This window comes from Sciurus vulgaris (assembly GCF_902686455.1).
Source record: "Sciurus vulgaris genome assembly, chromosome: 6".
NCBI classification, from domain to species: Eukaryota; Metazoa; Chordata; class Mammalia; order Rodentia; family Sciuridae; genus Sciurus; species Sciurus vulgaris.
The window spans coordinates 30,602,043-30,610,318 of record NC_136466.1 but is presented as its reverse complement, the minus strand read 5'-3'; the positions used below and the strand labels follow the sequence as shown (position 1 = coordinate 30,610,318).

At 51.8% G+C, this 8,276-nt stretch overlaps 2 protein-coding genes across 3 annotated transcripts; both read right to left on the bottom strand.

Annotated features, from left to right (window-relative positions):
- Nucleotides 1–1,256: 1,256 nt before the first annotated feature.
- On the bottom strand, nt 1,257–3,200 carry LOC306664157 (uncharacterized protein). 2 transcript variants are annotated; one of them, XM_079144933.1, is made up of 4 exons: nt 3,028–3,200; nt 2,921–2,953; nt 2,366–2,506; nt 1,257–1,570 (listed from the first exon to the last, which is right to left on the bottom strand). In XM_079144933.1, exons 1-4 carry the CDS (start codon nt 3,178–3,180, stop codon nt 1,322–1,324), a joined length of 576 nt encoding a protein of 191 aa, XP_079001059.1. In that variant the 5' UTR covers nt 3,181–3,200; the 3' UTR covers nt 1,257–1,321. The 2 variants fall into 2 exon arrangements, with proteins under 2 accessions (XP_079001059.1, XP_079001060.1); XM_079144934.1 differs by lacking the exon at nt 2,921–2,953.
- A 1,183-nt stretch (nt 3,201–4,383) lies between these two features.
- Nucleotides 4,384–6,943, bottom strand: CSF2 (colony stimulating factor 2). Its single transcript, XM_079144716.1, has 4 exons — nt 6,475–6,943; nt 6,325–6,366; nt 5,546–5,671; nt 4,384–4,783 (listed from the first exon to the last, which is right to left on the bottom strand). Exons 1-4 carry the CDS (start codon nt 6,634–6,636, stop codon nt 4,676–4,678), a joined length of 438 nt encoding a protein of 145 aa, XP_079000842.1. The 5' UTR covers nt 6,637–6,943; the 3' UTR covers nt 4,384–4,675.
- Between the last annotated feature and the right edge of the window lie 1,333 nt (nt 6,944–8,276).

Genomic DNA, 8,276 nt, shown 5'->3' with positions numbered 1-8,276 from the left:
TTTTTAAAGAGACCTTTCCCCACTCCCAAAAGAATGACAGACAGCCTGAAGGAGGTGCCAGTTTTCCAGGGTGAGCTTCAGATGGTGTCGTAGGCACAGCCTGGGAGGTTTGTGCAGTTTTCCCCTTGAAGTTGAGAAGAAGAAAAGGGAGAAAGCTTTTCAGTTTGTCATCCCTCAGGTTGAAGAGCATGTCTGGGCTAGAGATAACATCAGTGGCAGCAACATGAAACTGTTTCTCTGATCTTATCTCAAACCACAGTGAAAAATAACCATGAAGCTGTAGCTTTCCTGGTAGGTGGTCAGGGTCTTCTCACAAGAGGGAACTCAGTCAGCCCTTTCTAAGGGTGAGGCCTATGCCCAGGAGCCTTTCTGAGGGCACAGAAAGGGGGCTTCTGAGAGGATTCTGTCTAGCACATCTCCTGTGTGGTCCTGAGGAAGTCTCCACCCTCTCTGGGCCTTGATGGGTAGGGAGCTCCTTCCAGCACTGACAGCAGGCCAGATGACTCCTCACCCCAGTGCCTGTCTGGGGGACTGCCTGCTCACACTGGCTCTGCAGACCTACAGGCCCTGAACATCCGGCCTCTCTGTGCCTCCCAGCCACAGGGCCAGGATGAGGACTCTGAGCCATGGCAGGTTACTCTGCATCTGCCTAGAACTCCCTGTTTTAGGACAGGCTGGTCTGGGCTATGGCTACTCCATTCCTGCCATATCGAACTTTCCAAATAAGAATATTGAGGCTTGGGAGAGAAATGAGTGCCAGATTTGTTTACTGTGAAGTTCATGTAACAATGTGGGAGGGTCCAGGGAAGGAGGTGCTGGATCTAGAAAAGCCAGCCATGTGCCTTCAACACAAACCAGCCTAGCATGATATAGTATATGTCTGATCCCTGTAGCCCCTGCCCTCCGCTTTAATCGTGCATATCTGAATTAGTAAGTATAGGCATGTGCAGGCAGCTAGGAACCAAAAGGAGTAAGGGTGCTGGCGTACAGCATACCTAGCTCCCAGTCTTGGGACTGTGTGGCACAGGCCATATGGGTAGCCTGGTAGCCACACCCATGTGTGCCTCTGTGCCCAGGGCATTAACATATGAGGCTGAGGATACCTGGACAGCTCCCTGCTCCCTTCAGGACCAATTCAAGAGCTGCCCTGTCTTCCAGGTGATGGAGCCACCTCCCCTCCCTTCCAGTCCAGGGGCTGAGCAAGGCTGGCCTCTCTTGTGACTCTCACTCTCCAGCATTTCCACAGCCAGGCTTTATTGAAGCAGCAGGCGCTAACTAATGCATCAGTTATAGACATGTGTCCCCAGGGCACCCCCCATCATCATCCACCCACAGCCTCGTCAGCCAGCCAAGGGCCAGCAAACTCCCTCCCCACCTCTGCAGTATATTGTTTCCAAGACTCCTCCAGTACTGTTCCTTCAACCTCAGGAGAAGACAAGTGCCAGAGGTCTCCGCCGGTCCTCTGACATGATTTCCATCCTTCTATGGATATGATAACACTCTCTAAGGCTTCCTTGAACTTGGAGAAATCACTTTGCTCAATAGTACAGTCCTTGGGTGTGTCTGTTGGCTAAATAAGAAACACATGTTTAAGTCATTGTCTTAGCAGAATTCTAAAAAATGAATAAAATAAAATAAAAGTGGATTCCTGACCTCCCAGCAGCCATGAGGGTCTTGTAAGCCCCCACCGCCTAGGAGGTAACTCAGGAATACACTCCCTGTCTGAGGAGCTACCTGCCTGGCAAGGTGAGGGGTAAGGGGGACAGAGTCTAAGGACCATTTGCAGTCATGGGGAAGGAGCCAGCAAGGTGACAGGAGACGTCATGGCTATCCAGGACAAGGTCATGAAGACAAGCAGGGTGGGAGTACACAGGGGGCCATGTAAACAGTGGACAAAGAGAGAGAGCAGCTCAGTCACTTTCCCAGACATGATCCCCTAAACTACAGCTCATCCCTCCATCATGGACTCCCTGTGGGGTTCCTCAGCCAGAAGAGGCCCCAAGGGCGGGGCAAATTGGCCCCTCCACCAACTGGAGTCAGCACAGAGGCCCTTCCCTCTCCCCAGGCTGAGTCTGTGTCCAGGCTGCTGTGACTTATCTCAGACCTGCCCTGCACTGACCTCTGTAGGGGAGGAGGGGCTTGGAGAAGACACAGACAGACACCTCCAAGAATCCCTTTGACTTCATACTCCCTCACACCCCACCCTCCACCCCATCAGTCAGTGTCAGCTCTGAGGCAGCCCAAAGAAGAGCTATCTGTATGGCCCAAGAATAGCAGCTGAGGATGACAAGTGGTATCCATAAGACCTCTGCCCCACTGGGCTCCTGCCTGTGGTGCAGGAAAATAAAAGCAAACAGCAACTTACTTCCAGTTTGGGGCAAATTTTGGCTAGCAGCTTAATGTCCTTATAAACTTTTGTTATGTGATGGTCCCGATGCTTATATTTTGCAGCGAGATCCTTCAGGGTGGAAGTGAAGTTCTTCGTAAACTCCCCATAGCAGAGTTCCTGAAACAAAGTTGGGGTGCACTGAGGTTGGGAGTACACAGCAGAGCACCAACTGCCTCCCCAACTCATCCATCCTTGGTCACCTGGCCTGACAGAGCCCTGGACCTAAGATCAGGTCATACCCTGACTCACACAAGAGACCGGAAAGCCCTGCAGTGGAGGCAATTGATGTCTTGTGCCCATTCGCTGCCCCTGCCATGGGGCCGGGGTGAGCTGGGACAGTGGCTAGAGAGACTAGCAAAGTCCAGGACCTGGCCACTGGTTCATCCTTTGGCTGATCTGAAAGTTCCATTCTTTAATTTTCAATGTCTCCAGCATCCCTGGTTCTTATCTTACCCTGTGTGTCAACTTAGGCAATCCCTCTCTCTCTGTTCCAATGTGATCAGAAAGGTTCAAAGGGTAGACACTCCTTACCTCGCTGGTATTCTGGGGCCTACTGAAGGAACCCTAAAAGCAAGAGAACTTGGTCAGAAACACAGTTCCATGAGAGCAAAATAAATTTGATGAAGACCCAGGCTTACCTCGTATACATTGTTGTCGGCAGAAAGTTCTTTCTGAATCTCAGCACAGAGCGCAGTGTGATTTTTGTGGGAATTCTCAGCGGCTACCTTCACTGGGGAAGAATTACTTTCTGACCCCCAGAGCACACAAGCCAGAAGCACGTACAGGTGCATGGTACTCCTTGAAGGTGGCTCCCAGCGATCTGAACTCGGGCAGGAAAGCATGTCTGCAGGAATGGGTACCTATATATGTGAGTCTAAGGAAATGCAAACCTCTTATCAGTCATCAATGGCTTCTGAGGAAGACAGAGAGGACAAGATGTGCTTTTCATGCATTTTCAATGAGCAGAGCACACTTCATGGATCTTTCTCTTTGCTGAAATTCAGTTTTGGTCTGAGACTTCTTGTTTGTAATCACATCTGGGGTTGTGACCTTTCTGCCTGCATGTGAGGCAGGTCTCTGACCAGGACTGTGCCATCTTCAGGTACAAACTTGAGTCAAGTGCATGCAAAGCTGCAGCCACAGCAAGCCACCCTCAAGGACAAGGCTGGCCCTGCTGCCCACCTAAGCTTTGGAGACACATTCACTTCCTCACTTTCCCGCACACAAGGAACACAAGGGACTAGGTTCAGGGACAAGCTATTCGGCCTGCCTGCCTAAGCAAGGAGAAAGAGGACTGCTTTTCTCTCAGCCTGAAGGCCATAGATTTTAGGAAAAGGTAACTGTAAACTTTATGGAAAACCAAGAACTAGTTTAGAAAAATGCTACACTGGAGCTATGTTTAACCCACTATGAACTTAACATTCTGACTCCTAAAGATTAAGATCACCCAGTTTGGGGTAACTTTGGTAAATATGCTGAGCTCTGACCCCTGTGGTTTGGTTTCTTTTTCCCTGAACAGTTGGTCTATTTGCTGATTTCCCTTAAGAGTCGTTGAAGCCCTGAGGTGAGGGCAGGGCGTGAGGCACCAGGTCCAAGGCCTCCAAGGGGCCTGGGTGTTTTGCCTGACACCAGGTTGAACCTATTCAGACAGTGACTAGCCAACCCCCAGCAGCACCCAGACCTCCCCACAAAGGAGGCTGCCCTTTCTCTGAGGCAAGCTTCCCTTAGTCACGAGCTGGTTGCTTGGTAAGCCTAAGTCCTTTCTCAGGGGTGGGAGCCCTTGAGCATCAGGGAAGTACATCCAGGTGTACCAAATGCTGCACCCAGACCCAACTACCCTTTGGCTCAGCAGCATTGCCCCCCGAGACGGTGCCCCAACCCCCGCACCTCCCCATCCCTTCCCCCACCTGCCAGCTTCCTCCCCTCCTTGAAAATAAACCAGAAAACTGTGTAAATAAAAGCAGACATTCAATAATTTATTATTATGATAAAACATCTTTAATAAATATAGAATACGAGCTTAAATAAATAAATAAATATTTTTTAAAATATAAATATATAAATAAATATTACCAATCCCTACCAGTATAAAATATCCCACACTCCTCTACCATGCTCATATCAGGGTCAGCATGACCCAGGGCAGATCCAGGCCATCCCCATTGTGTCTGTGGCCCACCCCTTGGTCCCTATAAGATGAAGATCCTAAGTTTCTGGCTTTTTCTGGTGAGAGAGCAGAAATGTATGAGGTTAGCTCCCAGAGCTGGCCTGGCTGGCCCAGACCCCTCACTGCTGGACTTGAGTTCGGCAGTTAAAGGAGATGTTAAACAGAAACTTCTTCAGGTCCTCTTTGAAACTTTCAAAGGTGATAAACTGGGTCATGCAGGAAGTTTCCTTAAGAAATGAAAATAAAAAACACTTGAGTCCAGGCGAGTGGGTAACGTGGAGAAACAGCAGCATATTTCTGTATTGCCTCTAAGAACTCAGAGGCCAGGAGGTCCATTCTGGGGGTATCAGGTGACACCAATGCCACCCATGTGCTGCCCAAGGGGTACACAGCTCTGCCAACAGCAGCTGGTGCCAGGGCCCTGACAAAGTGCCAGCCTGAGTCAGTTGTCTGGACAGTCAGACCGCCTCTTTGGCCCCAGATTAGGGCAGAATGGCTGGGTGGAAGCCTTCTTCCAGCACCCAGAAGGGACAGGGGTCAAGACAGCAGATCTCATCCTCATCCTGTAGGAAAAGAGGGGTGTTTGGGGCCTTGTCCTCTCCAGGTAGGCCCCTTTCCTTCCAGGCAATCCATGCACCCCACATGGGGCCATGGGAAAGTCCTGTCAGGAGGAGGTACTTGGGCCCTGGCACTTCCTCTGGACCTTGAGCAGGCCCTGAGTTTCCTTGGGTTTGCCTCACCTCTGACCTCATTCCTAATGACTAGAATAATAAGGAGGGCAGCAGCTGCTGCTAAGGGACACTGTGGCCTTCAGAGCTCTGTGCTTTTGACTGGAAGGGATGAAAAGGGACGTGTAGTTCCCATGCTGGAAGAGCTCATCATTACCTGTCAACGCAGAAAGCTTGTAGGGGTTCTGAACGACCACAGCCTGAGGTCTCTCCACACCCTGTCCCCACCCTCCTGCCTAGGGCCCTGATGTGGGCACTTACTGGGGTGGGGGAGCAGTACTCCTTGTAGTGGCTCGCTATCATGGCCAAGAGGCCCTTCAGCTTGGTGAGGCTGCCCTGCAGGCCCTGCTCGAACAGCTCCAGTCGGGTCTGCAGGCATGTTGGCTTCTGTAGAAAGAGTTCGTTCCTCCGTGAGCAGAGACAAGTGCCAGTAGTGGGCACAGGCCACCCTCCCCATCACTCCTTTCTGTTCCTATCCCCTTCCCCCAGGAGAAGGGCTTCAAAAGGACACAGAATGATCCCTGACTAGTCTCAGGCTGCGTCCAGTCATATACAGTGCCCTGTCCACTGTGGACATACAGTCCTTAGTAGTACAGCCACATTCTCTTAGCCTAACACTTTGAGAGGGTCCCACCCCCAGGAAAGAAGGCCACTCTCTCTCCACCATCCACAGAGAAGGGGAGGGGAGGGGAGAGGCACAGCCCAGACTTGCGCTGGAACAAGTAGTATTCCTGAAGCCCCTTGACAGTCAGCACCCTGATTTCACAGGATTTGGTCTCAGGGTACAATTAGCACCCGAAGCCTACAGTCCTATCTCATGAAGTGACCCACACTTTCCCACCTGACCCCTCCCCCATGAGCCTTTGAATGCTAGGTGTACCTATAGCTGCTCAGCTGACACCGAGCCCACACAACCAGCATAGGCTTCTTGAGCACCCAGATGCTGCCCCTTCTCCTGTGGACACATGCGAGGGTCCATCTAAAATGAAGCCCCCAGGCCAGAGGCCTCTAAAAGGTTGTAACAGAAAGAAGCATCTTACCGTGGGGTCAAACAAGTCAGAGACAACTTCTATGGTGTCATTCTGTAGAAAGGAAAATGTCATGTTATCAAACTACTATCAAGGCAGCGACTGACAGTCCAGAGCCAGCAGGGTGGCCCAGGTACAGCCTGCACCTTCTCCCTCACTCACCATCACACTGGCGGTGTCCTTACTGTGGTTCAGAAGTCTCAGGGCTTCCTTGATGATGGCATCCACGCACTTCCTGGGCTGGGGGACAGTGCTGGGAGGGCAGATGGGTGCAGAGATGCTACAAACCACAGTGCCCAGTAGAATTAGTTTCTGCAGCCACATCCTCCTGAAGACTTTAGCCTTTCTCTCTGAGTACAGGGCTCACTGGCAAAAGAGCTCTTATATACACAGTTAGAGGAAATGATTAATGGTGACCACAAAACGCCAGGGAGGCGGGGGAACTACCTGAACTGTGGAATCTCCTGGCCCTTATCAGCTACACATGGGAAAGGTGAGCCTTTCCCCCAGGTGGTCAGGCTTAGGGGTTTTCATTAAGGAACTCTTCTAAGAACCAACAGCCCACCTGCCCACCTCCCTGAGCGCTCTCCAGCCCTGGACAGTCTGACCGGGCCCTAGGCTACCCACTCCTTTTGAGGGGCCTCCGAGCACAACTTGAACTTCCTGGTCTGGAGTGGCCAGGGCGGGGCTTGGGAGACACTAGATAGGACTCCTACTCTCAGGCTCCCCATCCTGCCTGTTCTCCCAGGAGGGCTTGAGTAAGCTGTACCCACCCTGGTGGCCCACCCAGCCCCAGCCTTCCCCTTCTCCTTCTGGCCTTCTCCTCTAGTCACCATAAGACACCAGTGAAAGGAGGGGAATTCTCACAGGCCCCTCCCCTGTCCACTTAGAATTCAGCCAAACACAGTCCTATGATGGCTCAAGTGGGCTCCTCCCGAGCACCCACAGCAGTTGGCAAGGTCAGCCTGGTCAAAGACCTCTGTTCCTGTGAGCAGAAAGAACAATCATGTGTATAACCAGACAGACAGACTATAGCATGTTCCTTCATGGCAAGACCCCAGTTGATGGTTGCAGTCCTCATTTGCACTGCAAACACAAGCCTCAAGCTGCAGAGTTGGTTGGGGCTTTCAACGGGCCAGCCAGGGCCCTGAGTTTGACTCCTGGCTATGGGGAAGTAAGGCCCTTTGAGGTGGGCACACCACCACTACATATAGCCCCCAGCAGCACTAGGAAGCTTGGGGGCTGGCTGCAGAGTTGTGTGGCTGAATCCATACTGGGCACAGGGCCCACAGCTTCTCTGGTAAGGTCAGGCTTTGTTTCCTGCATGGTCCCAACTGCAGCCCACCAATAGCTCCAGAGGCCTTAGGTGGAAGCAGGAACTACTTCTGGAAAAACTACAGGCTCTTGAGGGGCTGACAAGTGTTTGATTTTCACAATGGGTTTGGAGAAGACAGCAGAGTTTGTGTTTACACAAGGGATCCAGCTCAAGCTGCCCCGTGCTGGGAGTTTCTTGGCTGCAGGACTGTAGGTCCGCACACGTCTATGTGTATGTGTGCAGTGTGATTGGGTGTGCCTGTCTGTACTCATAAGTGCATCTTGGAGGGGGAGATGTATAATATAAGGGTGTATCTTTGTGAGCCTGCTGCCTGCTTTGTGAGAGGCTCCAGGTCTGTGGGGTGCCCCTCAGATATGGGAAAAGCTCTCCATGCTGGGCATCATGTTTCTGGACCCCAGAGGCTGATTCAACCTAGACTGATGAGGACAGACACAAATGAGGACATTCTGCTGGACTCAGAAGGTCAAGTTCTCAGACAGCAGGTAGACCTCATGGCCTGACCACTATGGTCTGAGTCTGTGGCCCTAGCAAATTTCAACATGTGGTGGGGATTTTGCTGCCCTTGCACAGGCAAGCCAGGCCCCACTGGGGTTCCCTGCCAGAATCTGAGGCCCACCGTGAGGCCAGT

What these genes read in the sequence shown, in the direction of transcription:
- LOC306664157 (XM_079144933.1), bottom strand. Translation starts at nt 3,180, where the DNA reads ATGCACCTGTACGTGCTTCTGGCTTGTGTGCTCTGGGGGTCAGAAAGT. An exon ending in CCGACAACAATGTATACGAG is followed by an intron (nt 2,954 to 3,027) that starts GTAAGCCTGGGT and finishes TCTTGCTTTTAG; the next exon opens with GGTTCCTTCAGTAGGCCCCA. An exon ending in GGCCCCAGAATACCAGCGAG is followed by an intron (nt 2,507 to 2,920) that starts GTAAGGAGTGTC and finishes ACTTTGTTTCAG; the next exon opens with GAACTCTGCTATGGGGAGTT.
- CSF2 (XM_079144716.1), bottom strand. Translation starts at nt 6,636, where the DNA reads ATGTGGCTGCAGAAACTAATTCTACTGGGCACTGTGGTTTGTAGCATC. An exon ending in AGGACACCGCCAGTGTGATG is followed by an intron (nt 6,367 to 6,474) that starts GTGAGTGAGGGA and finishes TCCTTTCTACAG; the next exon opens with AATGACACCATAGAAGTTGT. An exon ending in CTGACTTGTTTGACCCCACG is followed by an intron (nt 5,672 to 6,324) that starts GTAAGATGCTTC and finishes CTCTTTCTACAG; the next exon opens with AAGCCAACATGCCTGCAGAC.